At 50.8% G+C, this 19782-nt stretch overlaps 2 protein-coding genes across 2 annotated transcripts; one reads left to right on the top strand and one right to left on the bottom strand.

The window, feature by feature from the left end:
• Positions 1–404: 404 nt before the first annotated feature.
• Positions 405–869, top strand: LOC121341360 (zinc finger protein 397-like; the record flags this gene model as incomplete). The annotated part of the gene is made up of 1 exon (XM_041414813.1): positions 405–869. A coding segment is annotated over one exon (465 nt), but the record flags the coding sequence as incomplete, so codon positions are not given.
• A 9224-nt stretch (positions 870–10093) lies between these two features.
• On the bottom strand, positions 10094–12431 carry LOC121341359 (zinc finger protein 239-like). The gene is given in 2 exon segments (XM_041414812.1): positions 10094–11221; positions 12411–12431. Coding segments are annotated over 2 exon segments (1149 nt in total).
• Positions 12432–19782: the final 7351 nt, after the last annotated feature.

Below are 19782 nucleotides of genomic sequence, written 5' to 3' on the forward strand. Positions count from 1 at the left end.
CAGGACCATCAAACCCAACGCGCTCAGACTTTGTTTTCCCCAAAGCAGGGTTTGCCATTCCCAAACCTTGGCCCGATGCAGGAGGAAAAGGCCGTGAGGAGGAGGAAGACTGCCCAGGAGCCCCAGGCAGGTGAGGAGGAAGTCAGTGCCCCTTTCCCCCTCTCTCCTGCTGCATCTCCCAGCCCAGCATGGCCCCGGGTGCAGGACAGCCCTGCAGGTGACCCTGTCCTGCCAGGGATGCACTGGGGGGATCTCCTTGTCCTTCCCTGTGGCACGGAGCCAAATCCCATCCTCTCCTTGTCCTTCCTCCCCCAGACCAGGAGCTGATGATGGAGACCAGGGAGGTCAAATCCCTGCAGTAGAACCTCGCGGATGAGGCTGTTTTAAGAGGCTCTGCGGCACAGGAATCCAACAAGGAGGAGAAGCCCTGGAGATCCTGCACGAGGAGGGGCTGCAAATGCAGATCACGGGGATCCGAGGAGGAAAGACCCACCCTGGGCTGGGGTGGTGGCCAGAGCTCGGAGCTGAAGGTCAATGAGCAGCTTCAGGATGGGGAGAAGCCCCACAAGTGCTCGGAATGTGGGAAGAGTTTTAGTAAGAGATCCTACCTCATCAACCATTTTATTGTCCACACTGAGGAACAGCCCTACGAGTGTGGCGAGTGTGGGAAGAGCTTCAGGAGGAGCTCCCACCTGACTGTCCACCAGAGGATCCACACTGGGGAGAGGCCCTATGAGTGTGGAGAGTGTGGGAAGAGCTTCAGCAAGTGGTGCAACCTGGACTACCACCAGAGGATCCACAATGGGGAGAGGCCCTACGAGTGTGACAAATGCTGGAACACGGACCAACATCCAAAATCCCTTTTGTAGAGCTGATCTCTTGACTCCTGATCCCAGAAAAATCTCAATTTTTGCATCTTCTGGTGGCCTTAAGCAACACTGGATAGTCTTGGAGGTCTTCTCCAACATAAATCCATCCTTTTAATTCTCTCTGGCCCACGGGCATCTTCCACAGCCAGATGGGGACGGACTGAGGCAAAACCCTCAATTTTGGAAACAGTGGGGTAGAAACCCCTCCCAAAAAGTTTCTTCCCACCCATTCAAGCACGTGGATGCTCTGCTGGCAGTGACACATAAATCATTTTGTTTTGGCTTTGAAATGAAAAGGTTTCTGTTCATCCCTTTGAAAGCCCTGAAACTGGGGTAAAAATAAAGGTGTTGAGCTATGGCATGGATGGGGACATGTGGGGGACAATGACCTGGGTGGGGCCATGGGCAGACATGGACATACATGGGAACATGTGGGACATGGTGGAACACAGACATGGATGGGAACATGGGACATGAACAGGGACAACATCAGTGCCATCACCTGCACCAATACAGTGCCACCAGCACCTTCATCTCAGCCTTGGCAAGGCACTGCCTGATGCAGTTCCTGTCACCATGTCCCCATTGTCACCACCGCGGTATCCCAGCTGAATGTCACCACCTATCAGGGCAGGGTGGGGACATTATTCAGCTGCTGACAAGTGGCCTGAAAGCAAGTGACAGACACCAGGGTGTCCCAGGGCCACCACACTTAGGGGATCTCAACTGCCCCTGGGGACACGGCAAAGGTCTGTGTCACCTGGGGGGTTACATTGCCCCGCACTGGGTGTCACCAGAGGTGACCTGGTGGCAGCATTCACACAGGTGTGGTGACATTGTCCTCTGATGTGTCTCCTGGTGGCATCGTGTCCCCTCCCCTCTGTATGTCCTCATCCCCCACCATGGCTCCCTGTCACCCCTCTCTGTGTCCCTGTCCTGACCCACGTGTCCCTGTCACCCTTCTCTGTGTCCCTGTCCTGCCCCTATGTTTCCTTGTCCCCTTCTGTATGTCCCTGTCTGTCCCCCTGTGTCCCTGCCCCCACCCCTGGCAGCTCCAAAGTTCCCGAGGTCTTGGGGTCGTGTCCTGCAGGGTCTCTCTGCGTCCTGCAGGGTGTCCCCATGTCCCTCAGGATGTTCCCATGGCTGCTCCTGGTGCTGAGTGTCTGCCCCCACCCTGGTACCAGTAGAGTTATGCCAGGACACTCTGTGACACCCTGTGACACCCTGCGACATCCCACAACTCCCTTTGTCCTCTGATTTTGAGTCCTTCCCCCTCCATTTTCGGTCCATCCCCGCTGCTGTGGGTCCCGCTTTAAACCACCCCAACATCCCCCAAAATTCCTCACCCATGATGTCCACGCATCCCCCTGGAAGTCCCCCCAGGCACTCGGGCACAGAGCTGTCACGGGTGACATTGAGCCATGGGATCTGCAGGCTGTCCCCAAGGGTGGCGCTGGCTGCCACCTCCAGCGGCCCCTGCTGCAACTGGTCCCTCATGGTGGCCAGGACTGCAACCTCAAAAATCAGTCAGTGACCCTGAGAATTCATCAGGGATCCCAAAAACCCCATGGGAATCCCACAGGACAGGTCCCACATGGCGGCCAGGTGTGGGGATGCCAAAAACCCCAAAAATCCATCAGGGATCCCAAATTCCCATGCTGGGGACAATCCTGATGTGTCCCTTAAGGAGTTGAGGAGAACCCCAGGATGTCCACCCCTCCCTGCCTAGTGTGTCCCCCCTCACCCTCCCTGCCTTGGGGACATTTGGGGACACCCCCCTTACCCAGGTGTCACTTCTGGGGGTGGTCCCTGGCGAGCTGCACGGCCACGGCCAGGCTGATGTAGAGCAGCAGCTGGTGACAAGGACAGTGGGCCGGATGGGTGGCCATGGTGTCACCTCCTCCACCCCGGGCAAAGGCTCTTAACGGGATCAGCGCTCATGTGGCATCAGGATTATGGTCAGGACAGGGGGGACAAAGTGGGGTGACACCTCAGTGTGTCCCCAAGATGGGGGCAGACAAAGGGAGAACCCCCCTCGGGGTGTGGCAGAGATTTGGGGACATTTCTGGGGACAGCACAAAGTGTGGGGTGGCTCCACCCCCTTCACCTGGGGACCCTAAATCCACTTCCTGTCTCAGGGGACTTTGGGGAGCCCAAATCTTCCTAAGCAGCCAGAGCGAGCTCTGAGCTCTGGGACCGGACACCGGGACTGCCCGGATCAGGCTCCGAGCTCCGGGGCCGCGCACCGAGGACGCCCTGGACCTACCAGAGACTCCTTGTGCTCACTCCAAGCAGCAACACCGGACCCCAGACTCACCGGGGACCCCCAGCCCGGGCTTTGTGCTCAGGTACCGAGCACTGGAGATCCCTGGGATGCCCCCGGAATGCCCCCCATGGCCCCGGGACGTCCACCCCAGGCCCCACAGCCCAGTCCGGGCAGGTACTGAGCCCTGCAGGTGAGCTCCAGGCCCACCCCAAAAATCATCCCCAGGGAGGAGTATATGGGGACCCCAAAGACACCCCAGGGTGGGGAGGGGAAGGTTCAGGGTCCCCAGAGACCCCTGGCAAGGGTTAATTGGAGGGTCCACGGCAGATTTTGAAGGTCCTGAGGGTGTTTGGGGGTGGGATCCTCAAACTTCAGGGGGTCCCCAAAACTTTTCCCCTGTGGCTCTGGGGGAGGACCCAAAATTATTGGAGCCCCACCAGCCCATCCATGGTGGGGCTCTCAGGGTTTCCCACAAAGCACAGCGCAATAATCGCTGAGCTATTTGCACAGCTGCCCGCCCACTGCATTAAATCACATCTGAGAGCCGACTTTCATTTGCATATTACAGCAGTCCAGGGTCATGGGTGACTGAGCCTGTGCCTACAGCTCTCAGCTCCAGCTGGAGTTGAGCCTGAAGACCCTTTAATTTTGGTTACAATGCATGATATACTTTTCTTTCCTGAGCATCTTAATACAGCAGAACCAATCTATACCTTAACTTTTACCTATAGCCTATCATAACTACTCTAATTACCATATTCATGTTAATATTCTCCAGTCACTAAAAGTTGGTATGTTACAGTTGAAGCTAGAAGTTGTTTTTCAGTTTTCTTGCAGTGGAAAATTCTGAGACCTTTTTTCTACTGCAACATCTGCTGTCTTGTTTGCCTGTGGAATCTTTCTGCTTGGAAAAATATCTTCTTGTTTGAGGTGGGTTTATCCTTTGCTCTAAGCCATAAAAACCCCTTCTAATTAACATATCCTTTGCCTCCTTGGTTATCCACCAAGACTGCCTCAGCAATTCTTTCCTTCTATATCAAAATTTGCTTTCATTTCTATTCCTTCTTCAGATTCTACTTTTCCCCCTTTTGTACCCCATTTTCCCCTTTTCCCCCCAGCTCATTAGATTTTCTTTTTCCCCACATTTTTCTCTCAATTCCTCAATTATTTTCCCCTCCTCTTCCTCCTCCTCCTCCTCCTTGGTTCTTCTGGATGGAGAAGAACCATCCATGGAGCTGCTCTGCCTTCTGTTTTCCCTATTTTTTGAGGGGAATTTTGGGGACAAATATCATCTTTATTTCAACAGCAAATTTAAAAACTCTCTCTACCCTTTAGTGGGACTTGATGACTTTTACCCCACATTTTTTCTCTGTTTTTAATGAATTGTTTAAGTAATATTTCACTTTCTTGCTCCCAGGGCTGTTCTGCTATTTTCCTGCTTTTTTCTGCCTCTTTTTCCAAGATGAAGAGGCAGAAAAGGGGGAAAAAAGGATGGGAAAGGGGAAAAAATGATGGAAAAGGAGAAAAGAGGGTGGAAAAGAGAAAAAAAGGGCAGGGATGGAGAAGCTCAGATGATCCAGAGGGGATGGAGAATTTGGGGTGACCCTGAAGATTTGTCATAATCTCAGGAATGGGCACGGATCCTGCTGGAGACTGGGAATGGGCACGGATCACATTGGAGACTGGGAATGTGCACGGAACCTGTTGGAGATGGGGAATGGGCACAGATCCCTTTGGAGATTTAGAATGGGCATGGATTCTGGTCCTGGCACCGGAGGAGGAATTTTGGGAAGTGAGGGCGAGCTCCTGCTGGCTCTGAACAGCGCCAGGAAAAGGCCCTGCAGGGTTCATTAGGAATTTAATTGGGAATTAAATTGGGAATTTAATAGGGAATTAAATTGGGAATTTAAGTGGGAATTGAAGACACCCTGGATGGGGGGGATCCAAGGGGCTGGTGCGATGGCAGCATCGTCCAGTGGGAGGGCAGAGGGACTGGGAACAGGAATGTGGACAGGGATGGAAAACGGTACCAGGAATGGGGACAGAGATCGGGAACGGGACCAGGAATGGGGACAAGGGCCGGAAATTGGTAGAGGGATTGGGAATGTGGGACAAGGACCAGGAATGGGACTGGAAATATGGGACAGGGACCATGAATGAGAATGGGAGTGGGGACGGGGACCAGGAATATGGGACAGGAACTGGGAATGGGACTGGGAAAAGGAACAGGGACCGGAAATGGGGACGGAGTTCAGATTTGGAAACACAGATGGGGACAGGGGTCAGGAACACGACCAGGAATGGGGACTGGGACTGAGAATACGGGACAGGAACAGGAAATGGGACTGGAAATGGGGACAGAGACTGGGAATGGGACCAGGAATGTGGACAGCAACTGGGATCTGGAATGGGACTGGAATTAAGGGACAGGGACCAGGAACAAGGACAAGGAATGGGACCTGGGATTGGGAATACGGAAACAGAACTGGGCACGGGACTATGAATGGGGACAGGGACTAAGAATGGGAAGGGGAATGGGTAGAGAAACAGGGAATGGGGAGAGGGACTGGGATTGGGACCGGGACTGGGAATGGGGATAGGGACCAAGAATGGGGACTGGGACTGAGAATACGGGACAGAAACAGGAATGGGACTGGGAATGGAGACAGAGATTGGGAGTGAGAGCAGGAATGTGGACAGGGACTGGGACCTAGGATTGGGAATACGGAACAAGAACAAGGGACGGGACCAGGAATGTGGGCAGGGACTGGAACCGGGAATGGGACGGGAATTAAGGGACAGGGACCAGGAATGAGGACAGGGATCAGGAACAGGACCTGGAATAGGGAATACAGAACAAGAACAGGGTACGAGACTGGGAATGTGGGAGCTGGATTTGGAATGGGACTGGAAAAAAAAGACAGGGACTGGAAATGAGATCAATAATGGGGACAGGCGCTGGGAATGGGACAGGGAATACAGGACTGTCCTGGGTTGTAAAATGTGTGTATTCTATTTCCAATCTGTTAGAGGTGGGGCAGTTCTCTGCTGTTAATTGAGCAGTTTGCTTTATCTCTTCCACAAGCCATCCTCCCTCTGGGGAGATATCTTCTCTCAATGGCCCATTGAGCCTCACGGCATGGCTAATAAAATTGCATCATCCCATTGTGAAATGCTCCACCCAAGGAGAGGAGCCAAGCATTCCTACCTGAATACTATCTGAGATTTGGAACACCTCAAGCAGCCTTTTCCCACCGGATTGCCAGAGGAAGACCAGGCCCATCTACACCACCACTGGATCTCCAGAGGAAAACTCCACCCTTCTGCAGGATCATTCCTTCAACAGAACCAGATCTATCACTGCAGGAGGACTGCAGCCACCATTTAACTGGACTGCTACCAACACTCTGGCCAAGAGGGTGTCAGGGTGGATTCTGACTCTTTCTATGATATTTTTGCATGGGACTGGGACTAGGAATGGGGATCAGGACTGGGGACCGGGACCAGGAATGGGGACAGGGACTGGGAATATGGGACAGGGACCGGGACCAGGAATGAGACCAGGAACAGGGACAGGGACCAGGAATGGGGACCAGGACTGGGGACCGGGACCAGGAATGGGGACAGGAACAGGGACAGGGACCGGGAATGGGGACCAGAAATACGGAACAGGAACCAGGTATTGGAGTGGGAATGGGGACCAGGAATGGGAACAGGGACTGCAAATGGGAGCGGAAATATGGGAGACAGACCTGGAATGGGACTGGGGATGGGAATATGGGAACAAGACAGGGAATATGGAAATGGAAATATGGGAATGGGAGTGGGACCAGGAATACAAGAATGGGAACAGGACAGGGAATATGGGACAGGAAATATGGAAACAGGAGAGAGAATATCTGATGGGGATTAGAAAGATGGGACCAACATCGGAAACAGCTACACAAGAATGGGACTGGGAATGGGAATATGGGAACAGAACAGGTGTCGAGCTGTGTGTGGGCCTTCAAAGAGACAAAATCTGTTGTTTGTGGTAAAGCTGTTTATTGCATGAATACATCAGTCTTGAAGGCAAAGAGTTCAGAGTATTAAAGTCCATGCTAAAAGCTTTCTAGCACTAAGTCCCGATGTTCTGAGCAGACAGAGCAGGAGCAACTCCCACAGCTTTTTTCTTCTTCTTTTTTTCTCTTTTATTTTTGCACCCCAGCACAGGAAGATTTTATTCATGAATCATCCAGTCAGCTAAAAACACAATTATGAAACCTTTTTTCTTACACCAATCTGAGTTTGATTCTAATGTGTAAAAGTAGTGTCAGTTCTTAGCCAAAATGAATGTCTATAGTTTATCTATTCAAGCAAATGGTTCTGTCTGCTCTATTAGAAATGAAATCTGCTCTATTAGAAATGAAAACATTGTTCTGCTATGTTTTTGTTATGTCTGGAACGAAGCTAATTTTGTGAAAGGTAACACTATTGAACTTTAAACCAGGCTTTAGGGCCTTTTAGTAGATAACAAAATCTCATCAGGTGCTATCCATATATTTCTACTTACGTAAAACTAAAACTTACACTTCTCCTTCATGTCTGTGTGGCTTAATATATCTTAGTTTCTCTAAAGGTTCTAATTTGATCCCTGCATTCCTTTCTCTCTCTGAGGAACTCTGAGAGGCTTCTACTTCATGCATCCCAACAATAGGGAAGATAGAAATGGAAAAGTGGGACTGGCAGCAGGACCGGAAATACAAGAAGGGGAATAGGACAGGGATAATGGGACTGGGAATATGGGAATGGCAACCAGACAGAGAATATGGAACAGGAACAGGGACAGGGAATGACACTGGGAATGGGATCTGGATTGGGATGGGAGCAGGACAGGACTGGGAGTGGGGTGCCATGGGAATGAACGGAGGAAGGGGGGGTGACAGTGGGAAGAGGGGGATCTTGGACAGGGGACAGTGGGAACTGGGAAAGGGGGACATGAGCACAGTTCCAGAGCAAGGGGTCCTTGATCAGCTGCCCCAAAACCTCCACCAGGGTCTCCCAGTGAAGCTGGAGCTGCTTGGCCTGAGGTGCCCTGAGCCCTGAGCAATCCCTAAGTGCCTCTCAGGAACCCTCATCTCCCCTGAACCCAGCATCCCCCACATCCCCATCCACATATTAGTTTAATGTCTTTAGTTTTACCCTGGTTTTGGGAGTTTTGGGAGGACTGTTGGAGTGGGTCCCCGAGGACTGGCAATGAATTTGCCTTGGATGACTGTTGTATTGTGTTTGTTATGTTATATGCTGATTTGGTTTGTTCCTTGTACCCCTTTAAGTTGTAATGGTTCTGCCCTGGTTCTCTCTCTCCTTGATCGCCCGTCCGTCACCTCTCTCCTCCCTGTTACCCCTAGCAACCATTGTATCCATTCCCTCAGTCCCTCCCTGGTTCCCTGTCTGTCACTCGGTGCCCCAGCCCTTCTGTCTAGAATCTTCCACCCTGGGCATCGAGTGATTGGATCAGGGGCCAGGACTCCTCCCCTGCTCTTCCCCCATTGGTTTTCCCTACATGCCTGTTATCCTCCCACCACTCCCACCTTCACTGTGATTTGCTGGAGACCACCTTTCTTCTCTGTATCCGCCCCGCTTTAAAAACCCAGTTGGAGGCCAGTTGGTTTGTCTCCAGCTGGTGGCTCCCCTGGGCATTAAACCTGGATTGCACTACCTCTGGAGTCCATCTCTTCTTTCTCCTCCTGTGGGTTAGCAGCCCTCTACCTCCCTCTCAGCCGTGGATCCTCGTCCCTTAAGGCGAAAGCCTTAGGCGCTCCCCTGACTGAGCCCCGGATCGGGAGAGTGCCCCCGTGCTGCCGGCGGTGCTGGCCGCAGCTAGCTGGGACACACCTAAAGGTCAGCCGCCGCTGCAGATGACCACACAGCAGGCTTTAGCCTCAGACCCTAGGAAGCTGAACCCTAGGAGGGAGAACATTTTGTTTAGTTAGGGTGAGGAAAGCTTAAAGAAGAGTTGCCCTATGGGAGTCAGTATGTTGATTAAGCTATCCATCCAAGGTTAAGTTCTAGAATGTTCCCCAGCTCTCCCCCCTTGACTGGTTGTTATTTGCTGGACTGTTTTACATATTCCTAATCCCAGTTAATAATTGAATCCCTGCCCTCAGATCTGCCCTTAAATCCTCCATATGGATATTGTTGTACCTGCCCTGTTCTGGGCCATTTGTGGTTAACCCTATACTGTGCTTGGCTTTCCTCTTTGTTATTTTCTCCTTACTGAAGTTCTGATGTTTTGGGTAACCCAATGGTGCCCCTCCCACTATTTAGCCACTGAACCTGGCTGACACCATCCCAGGGTTGTGGAAGCGGAAGCCGTGAAAAAGGACAAAGGGAAATTGAGGAAACGTGTTGCCTGGGCTGTTGGGGTCCACTCCGGCTAGCTCTAGACCCTTGCCCACACGATACTTCATAGACAAAGGTAAAAGATCAGAAAAGCGCTCTCCTCCACGTGGGAAACGTTATCCTTTATTCCAAGACACACATCAGGCGGACAAAGGCATGGGAGAAAAGAGGGCGTTCCCTAGCAGCAGGGAGCTTTTATATCCCTCGGGATGGGGACAGAGGGAGAGTCCACAGCCAATGGGACACCAGTGAGGAGTTGCGAGGAGAGGGGTAACCCGGGGGAGAGCCCACCAGGGGGTACCTGGACAGCTGAGGGAAAGACCATGTGATAGGGAAAAGGGGTAACACACCACATAATGTAACATAAGCTATACAGTGCAATACAAAGCTATTCTGTGCAAATTCCCAATCATCCAGTGCAAGAGAACAACTAAACTGGTGCACCACAACAAGAAATGAAAATCCAGGCCACTAAGAGGCAGGAGGATGTGAAGACCCCAGGCAGGTGTCTTCCCAATATGGATCTCTGGCAGCATGGATCACCGGGTCTCTGCCCACTGTGGTTCACTGAGCATCATCCAGAGCAGATCTTCCCGTGGGGGATGGAGCTGGAGCAGCACACAGACCTCTTCCCACACTCTGGGCACTCACACGGCTTCCCTTAGTGGTGGCTCCGTTGGTGTCTGGTCAAGGCAGACCGCTGCGAGAAGCTCTTCCTACACTCGGGACACTCGTAGGGCCTCTCCCCGGTGTGGATGTGATGATGCCTGATGAGGCTGGACTTGTGCTTGAAGCCCTTCCCACAGTCAGGGCAGCAGAAGGGCCTCTCATCTGTGTGAGTGCGCTGGTGGCGGAGGAGATAGGAATGGCTCAGAAACCTCTTCCTGCATTGCTCACACTCATAGGGCTTCTCCCCAGTGTGGCTCCTCATGTGGACAGCCAGGTTGGAGCTCCGGCTGAAGCTCTTCCCACACTCCCCACACTTATAGGGCCTCTCCCCATTGTGGCTTCTCAGGTGGACAGCCAGGTGGGACCTCCGGATGAAGCTCTTCCCACACTCCCCACACTCATAGGGCCTCTCCCCATTGTGGCTCCTCACGTGGACAGCCAGGTGGGAGCTCCGGATGAAGCTCTTCCCACACTCCCCACACTCATAGGGCCTCTCCCCATTGTGGCTCCTCACGTGGACAGCCAGGTGGGAGCTCCGGATGAAGCTCTTCCCACACTCCTCACACATGTAGGGCCGTTCCCCCGCGTGGCTCCTCAGGTGTTTGATCAGGTTGCTGCGGTCGCAGAAGCTCTTCCCACACGTGGCACACTCATAGGGCCGTTCCCCTGTGTGACTCCTGCAGTGTCTGGCCAGTTCCCAGCTTGTGCTGAAGCTCTTCCCACACTCCACACACTTGTATGGCCGTTCCCCTGTGTGGATTCTCATGTGGCGGATCAGTTCGGAGTTCCACCTGAAGCTCTTCCCACATTCCGAGCACTTGTGGGGCTTCTCCCCCTCCTGGAGCTGCTCATGGACCCCCTGCTCCAAGGTCTCAGCCCAATGCCAGTGCCAGTACCGGAGAAGGAGGAGCAGGAGGAGGAGGAGGAGGAACTGTGGTGCCGCCTCAAGTATTTCTTCATGAGCCTCTGTGACAAGTACCAGGCCAATGGCAGGCGGCTTGTGAGCCTTGGGCAGCAGCTCACCAAGGCCGTCCTTGTCACCATGCAGACAACACCACCAGGGACGGCGTGGATAGCGGGAAATTTGGAAGTCCTTTGCAGTTGGGATACAGGATACCCCAAACCAAGCGTGGCGAATCCTTCATGATTTGAGAGATTGTCTACGTCACCAATTCCCACCTGGCCAGAGCCAAGATTTGTTTCAACTATCACACGACCACTTCCAGCTACGAGGACATGGATATCCCCTTCCATAATCAGCCTCAGCCGTTCCATACCAGGAGCCCTGGTTTAGCAGCCGCCCAGTCTCTGGGGACACCCAGCGGTGTCACTTTGATCCGGTGTGCCCCCTGCTCAGGATCGCCCCCTGGTCGAGTGCCCCGAGTACAGGAAGAGATTTGTGAGCTGCTCCAGCCCCATACCCCATGGGAGGATCTGCTCTAGTTGATCCCCAGTGACCCACAGTGGGCAGAGCCCCGTTGATCCATGGTGCTGGTGATCCCTGATGGGAAGACACCTGCCTGGGGGGCTCCACATCCTCCTGTCTCCCCATGGGCACCTGAAGACATCCACAGCACAACATCTGAAATCCATTTTGGAGAGGGGATTTGTCGACTCCTGATCCCAGAAAAATTCACTTTTTGAGTCTTCTTGTTTCATCAAGCAATACTGGATAGCTGTGGAGGTCTTCTCCAATATAAATCCATTGTTTTAATTCCCTCTGCTCCATGGGCATCTTCCACAGCCAAATGGGGATGGACTGGGGCAAAACCCCTGATTTTGGAAACAGTGGGTTGGGAACCCCTCCAAGAAACGTTCTTCCCACCCACCCAAGCACATGAATACTCTGCTGGCGGGGACACATAAATATTTTTGTTTTATCCTTGAAACTAAAAGATTTCTGTTCATCCCTTTGAGAGCCCTGAAACTGGGGTAAAAATAAAGGTATTGAACTAAGGCATGGATGGAGGCATGTGGGGGACAGTGACATGTGTAGGGCCATGGGGGGACATGGACATGAGGGGACATGGGGAACATGGATGGGGACATGGACATGGGGAACACAGACATGGATGGGTACATTTGGGGACACATGGGGACACAGCCCAGGGTGGGGACATGACGGGTCATGGACATGGGTGGGAACATGGGAAACATGAATGGGGACATGAAGTGGAACAGCATCAGTGCCATCACCTGTGCCACCACAGTGCCAGCAGCACCTTCATCTTGGCCATGTCCATGATGCACTTCCTGTCACCACATCCCCACTGCCACCACTGCAGTGTCCCAGCCAAATGTCACCACCCACCAGGGCAGGACAGGGTCCTTGTTCAGCTGGTGACAAGTGGTCTGGAAGCAAGTGACAGGCACCAGGGTGTCCCAGGGCAACTGCACCCAAGCATCCCTGGGGACAGGCTGGGGACAGGGTAAGGATCAGTGTCATGTGCCGGAGTCACATGGTCCCATGCTGGGTGCCACCAGAGGCATCCTGCTGGCAGTGTCCCCACACTTGTGGTGACATTGTCCCCTAACGTGTGTCCTGCTGGCATCACATCCCCTCCCCTCTGTTTGTCCCTATCCCCTGTCGTGGCTGCCTGTCACCCCTCTGTGTTTCCCTGTCCTGCCTCTTGTGTCCCTGTCACCCCTCTGTGAGTCCCTGTCCTTATTTCCCCATTGTGTCCCTGATGTTGGAGAGAGGCATGAAACAGAACACACCGAGGTTCTTGCAACAACAGCCAACTTTTATTGAGTGCTTTTCTGATAGAGTTTTGAAGGTCTCTGTGGTTAGTCATAATTGGCTGAATTAGAGTCCACCTGGCCAACCAGCCAATAGCTAGCTGTGTCTCCAATGGCCCAGACCTGCTCCCCAACAGTCCAGACTGGTCCAGTTATACAGTTGAGGTACTTACAGAATTAGTTATATAACTGGTTCCATTTCATTTATAACATTAGGATTATTTATAACTTTGAGGTCTTTGAGCCAGCTGTTAGCCACCGCAGTCCCCCCTTTTTGTTTTTAAATACAAAAGCATTATCTGTCATCCTCTGCAGGGTTTTGCAGACATGGTGACAACAGATTCTGGCCTGGATGGTATGCCTCAAAGTTTTTAGTAGATTAAAAAATTGTGCATTATCAATTTCTTTTAACAGGGCTCGATCTAATCTCTGCGTGATGTCAGCAACATAGGCAGAGTCAGTTACACTATTTAAAGGAATATGGGGAAAACGTTGAAAAGCCGTGGCTACAGCACGTAGCTCCACCAACTGAGGTGATCCATTCTCTCAACCTTCCAATGTTTGCCATTCATTTTCCTCTCTCCACACTACAATGGCTTTTCCCGTTTTCCCAAAACCAACAGTAAATTCTGCAGCACCTTCTAGGGTTGTGCAACTATTCAGTGGTTTTAGGGATAGCTCAGTGGTCCCACTCAACTGCAGTAAGTTATGGCTTGGTAGATGGTGAGTAATCTGTCCCGAGAAATTTTGCAAGGCACGTTGTAAAGCCGTGCTGTTGTCAAAGCACCATTCAAATTGTTCTTGTGGCACAGATATAATAAATTTGGAAGGATCTCTTGTATTTAATTGTAAACATTTCTGATGGCATTTGATAATTAACTGTGCAATTATCTCAAAGATGATAGGTGCCGTCTTTTTAGGTTGGTGAAATAGGAACATCCATCTCGGGGTTTTCTCTGGTCGAGATGATCCCGAAAGTCTCTCTTCCCCAACCCAGATGTCCGAGAAGAAATCAGAAGTCTTCGGCTCGCGTTCTCAAGGTTGTTTATAATTTTTCATCTACAACATTTTCTGTCTGGCCTGCCGAGATCTGTCCTGCAGGTCAGTCTGAGGCACACTCCCCCACCACGGGGCTGGTGTTGTCTTTTATGCTACAAACTATGTATTCAATATTTACAGTTATTTTCCAATACCTATCACCTATGTTAGACAGTGACTTTCTATTCTAAACAAATCCCAACGTGCCACCATCACCAAGAAGATGGAGTCCAGGAAGAAGAAGGGAGAAGAACAGGACAACACCCAGATCCCTCCATTTTGTCCCCCTAGACCCCCATAGTAAAATTCTTCAAAATTTCACCTTTCACCCTGTGAAAACTACTGTTATATTACTTAAACTTTTGTGACTTGTACTTTTTCATTGGTAATTTGTAAAGTTGGTAATTGGTAATTTGTAAATTGGTAATTTGCTCCATGGGTTAAAATCGAAATCCCAAGTGTCTCTGGCATCCTACCATGGTCTCCAAGCCCCTGCCAGGATTTTGAGCCATCCAGTGCATCCAGAAGGATGTCCTGGGTTCCAACACACCCACTCTAAAACATGCGAAGGGTCAGACCACTGAGTATCCCACTGTCTGATAATCCCATTAGGATGAAAATTGAACTATGCAAATAAATGCAGCAATGCACACCTCTGGGCATATCTGCTGGATTTGTCTGTTTGTGATTGCCTGCTCCACTATTTCAAGAGCAGCTTTTACCTTTGGGGTTAATTTTCTGGGAGAATTGAGATCAGGAACACCTTTTAGGATGTCAAATAAGGGTACCAATTGTGAAGTGGTCAATGGTAGATAGAGTCTGAGCCAGTTTATGGTGCCCAAAGGTTTTGGGAATCATTTAGAGTTTGAATTTATGTTGAGAGTCAAATTGTTTGTGGCTGTATGGTCCGATCCACAATTTGGAGTCCAAGGTACCTCCAGGGTGGTTGCTGCTGCACTTTTTCTGGTACTATTTGCAGCCCAAATGTTTTGAATGTTCACATCAGGCTTGGCTGAATCTGTGAAAGGTTTTTCCAGTTGGGGTTGCAATTAAGATATCGTCCACGTAGTGGTAACAGTACACCCCTGGAAATTGTTCTCTTACTGATAATGAGGCCTGAGCAACATACCCTTGACAAATTCTGGGGCTGTTTTTCATCCCTTGTGGTTAAACTTTCCATTGATTATGCTTGACTGGTGCAGCGTTCTTAATGGACGGCACCAGGAAAGCAAACTTTGGGGTTTCATCTGGCTGTAAAGGAATAGTAAAAAACCAATCTTTTAGGTCCACAATCAGAATATTCCAGGTGGCAGGAATCATTGTAGGAGATGGCATACCAGATTGCAAAGCACCCATGCATTGATTTTTCTCAAGTCATGCAGCAACCCCAATTACGGGACTTCATTTTTGTAATAAACACCGGGGTGTTCCAAGGCTTGTGGATGGTTCTATTTGCCCTTGAGCTAGTTGTTCTTTTACTAGGGATTTAAGGGCGTGCAGTTTCTCTTTCTCTAGGGACCACTACACAGGCCAAATAGCAAGCCATTTTAGGGCTACCCAGGGATATTTTATGCCCTTCAATACAGTGGCCCTGATTAAAACTCCGTCCCTTCCTGAACTCCCCATGCAGACAGAACATCCCGCCCTACACACTTCACCTTCCTGAGACATGGGCTTAGGGATTAACTTGGGGTAGAAACCAGTTTTGGATTTAGCTGAAGTCTGTTCTTTCAACTTGTTCAGTCAGTTAACTTGCTGTGCTCACAAAATTCCTGCAGAGACAACAAAAGAGATTCAAGGCTTCTTTGAAAGGAATACAAGTGTCCAAGCTGAAGAGAGATAAGGAGGGTCCCCACTGACCTTGGGGCGAAAGCAGATGGAAAAACTGAATCTGGGTTACAGGCACAACAGTACAGCTGTGTGACTGGAGAACTGCGCAGGCTCATAAAAAGTGGTAAGACAGTTTGAATACATATGCAGATGTCTTTTATGCATATGCGACTGGCTAGGGGATAAAGTGGACTCAGGAATTCTCGGGGGTACGCATGTCCTTTGGGGGAACTATCCTGCATGTGTCCAGCTCTGAAATAAATCCTGCTGGCCTTACAACTTTTACAAGTTGTGGAGTTTTTTCTGCAAATCAGTGCAGCAGTGATATATGGCCAAATTGTGGCTGTCTGCCCCTCTGGATTTCTGACCAACACGGACCTGTTACTCGAGCAGCTCTGTGTGGCCCCTCCGAGGCCAGCAATGGCAAATCCCACAGCCCTTGTGGCCATGATGAAGGTCAAGAGTTGGCAGAGATCACAGTGACATCTGCCCCGTGTCAGTCATCCCACTGACCTTAATTTGTGAGGGGCTTGCCCAAGGCATTGTGACAGTACACGCCATATTCGGTCTTTGATCTCTGTCTTAGGTTGAAAGATTTAGCTTGGGGTGTGTATCCTATTTGCCTGTGGCAGAGAGAATAGGGACAGCATTTGGAAGATCTCGGGCTGTCACGGAAACCGATAGGGCCCCTCTCTCCCCTGACTTAGAGAGATAAGAGATAGCCACAGGAAAAGAGGCCAAAGAATGTAACCTCTCCTAACACTGGCCTCTCCCAGTTTCCTTACTAACCATAAAAGGTAAAAGTTAGACCCCAGAAAGTAGAAGTAGAATCAAGGGTATATATAGCCATCTGTTATCATTTGTTAATTGGGCAGCTTTCTTTATCTTTTCCACAAACCAATCTGTCCTCTGGGAAGATCTTCTGTCAATAGCCCATTGAGCCTCACTGATAAAATTACATCACCCCATTGTGAGATGCTCTGCCCAGAGGGAGGAGCCAAATTACAGAGGGTCCAAAGCCAACCACGCTCCCACAGAGAAGGAAATCTTGGCTGCCTGTGAAGGAGTTCAAGCTGCCTCAGAGGTGACTGGCACAGAAGCACAACTCCTCCTGGTGCCCCAAGGACTGGTGCTGGGCTGGATGTTTAAAGGAAAGGTTCCCACTACCCACCACCCCTCTGATGCCACACAGAGCAAATGAATTGCTCTCATCACACAGTGCATTCGTATTAGAAACCTGAATTGCCCTGGAATTTTGGAAATAATTACAAACTAGCCAGAAGGTGAAAACTTTGGTCTCACTGATGAAGACGAGCAGGGACAAGCGACAAGGACTGAAGAAGCTCCACCATACAGCCAACTACCAGCAGAGGAAACACGATACACTCTTTTCACTGACGGTTCCTGTCGCATTGTAGGGATGAACCAGAAGTGGAAAGCAGCTGTATGGAGCCCCACACGAAAGGTTGCACAAGCTACCGAAGGAGAAGGTGATTCAAGTCAACTTGCTGAACTCAAGGCCATTCAGCTGGCCCTGGACATTGCTGGAAGCTCTACCTTTATACCAATTCGTGGATGGTAGCCAGTGCTCTGTGGGGTTGGCTGGAAAGGTGGGAAATGGCCAGCTGGCAGCATAAAGGAAAGCCAATCTGGGCTGCTGATGAGTGGAAAGACGTTACCTCTCTGGTAGAAAAATCTATCTGTGAAAGTCTGTCACAGAGATGTCCATCTCCACAAGAGCTGGGCTAATGAGCAGAAACAATGAGCAGGTAGACTGAGCTGCAAAGACAGAGGTGTCAAAGACAGACTTAGATTGGCAACACAAGGGGGAGTTGTTCCTATCTCAATGAGCCCGTGACGCCTCAGCTCATCAGCGTAGAGATGCCACCTCTAAGTGGCCATGAGACCGAGGGGTGGATCCAACCACAGACAGGATTTCTCAGGTTATCCATGACTGTGAGACAAGCGCCGAGATGAAGCAGGCCAAGCAGATGAAGCCCCTGTGGTATGGCAGGTGGTAGTGCAAATATAAATGTGGGGAGGCCTGGCAGATTGACTACATCACACTGCCCCAGACACGCCAAGGCAAGGCTAGGTGCTGACCATGGTGGAAACCACCACAGGGTGGTTGGAGACCTACCCTGTGCCTCACGCCACTGCCTGGAATGCCATCCTGGGCCTGGAAAAGCAAGTCCTGTGGAGACATGGCACCCCTGAGAAAACTGAGTCGGACAACGGGACCCATTTCAAGAGTGGCCTCATCAACCTGGGCCAGGGAACGTGGTATTGAAGGGATATATCATATCCCCTCTCATGCACCAGCTGCTGGGAACGTTGAACGGTGCAACGAACTACTTTAGACCACTCTGAAGGCACTTGTGGGGGGAAACCTTTAGAAATTGGGAAATGAACTTAGCAAAAGCCACCTGGATGGTCAACACCCGAGGGTCCATCAATCGAGCTGGTCCTGCCCAGTCTGAACCCTTGCACACAGTGGATGGAAATAAAGTCTCTGTGGTACACATGAAAGGTATTTTAGGAAAGACTGTTTGGATGACAGTGGGATCTAAACAATCCCCTGTCCGTGGGATAGTTTTTGCTCAAGGACTTGGTTACACTTGGTGGGTAATGCAAAAGATGGAGAAGCCCCTTGTGTACCACAGGGAAACCTAGTTTTAAGTGAAAACTATGTGTAAGATATCATTGTGATGCAGATAATAATAGAATAAGGGGTGGAAAATGTCTTAGGTTGGAAATGGGGGTGTGTATTCTATTCCTATCTGATGGGGCAGTTATCTTCCGTTAATTGGGCAGTTTTCTTTATCTCTTCCACAAACCAATCCTCTCTCTGGGGAGATATCTTCTGTTAATGGGCCATTGAGCCTCACTGCAGGGCTGATAAAATTCCATCATCCCACTGGGAGAAGCTCTGCCCAGAGGGAGGAGCCAAGCATTCCTACCTGGATATAATGAGAGATTTGGAACACCACAGTCAGGCTTTTCCCACCCGGGCTGGCCGGGAATGGGGGTCCGGGGGTCCCCGGGTTCATGGAAGCAAGGGATCCAGGGGCTGGCAGAGGAGGAGAGCCGGGAAGGGGGTGCAGGGGATCCCACAGCTGGGGAAGGAGATTTGGGAGGGCCCCAGTGCCCAGGAATGGTGTCACGATCCGGTAGGACTAGTGGGGGGTCCTGATGGTTCATTAACTGATCTCGGAGTGCAAAAACAACACGGTGAGGGGATTTCAGTATCAGTCAAAACACATGCACCTTTTATTGAATGCCCACAGCAAATGCCTTAAAGGAATTAGGAAAAAGGAAAAGAATAGAAAAAAAAGAGAGAGAGAGAGGGGGTATACCTACCCAATGTAGAGACTAAATCCTCATGGTGTGGTCAATGGAGTGCTGGTTAACTCAGGGGTGTATTATAGTCCTTTGCATGAGGGGGCAGCAAGTAACAAAGAATAAGTCTGTTGAAATTGCTGAGGGGGAACAGATACAGTGAAGTAAAAGGGTACTGAAGCCATCAAGGGGGGAACAGGTACAGATAGTCCATGTTCTCAGCAGTGAGCGGGACCCATTGTTTACTTGGTCCAGCAAACACACCTGCAGGCAACAATTGGCTCACTTCAGTCTGGTCAGTGCCCCTGTGTCAGAATTATAGGGGTCTCAGTCCTCGGGAGGGGGCTTCAATCTCCCTTCATCACGGTGGTAGTGAAGCAGATGAAGGATTTTCCATGGGGGCTTCCAAAGTTGCCCCAGCACGTTCATCTGGCCAAGAGGTGGGAAAACTCCTGGGTTGCTGTTACAAAGCAGGTGTAAGCACATAGGGCACGTCTGCCCCTTAACCAGGCCCTGCTAGAAGCACTAGACACAGCTGTGAATAATCACTTGGCAGGCCAGAACTCTGCCCAGGGGACACAGGGTCCCGGTCTCTGTCCTTGGGACGGTCATGAGGTATCAGACAACACAAAGCACTCAGATCCCAGC

This window comes from Onychostruthus taczanowskii, unplaced genomic scaffold, assembly GCF_017590055.1.
Source record: "Onychostruthus taczanowskii isolate IOZ18803 unplaced genomic scaffold, ASM1759005v1 scaffold472, whole genome shotgun sequence".
NCBI classification, from domain to species: domain Eukaryota; kingdom Metazoa; phylum Chordata; class Aves; order Passeriformes; family Passeridae; genus Onychostruthus; species Onychostruthus taczanowskii.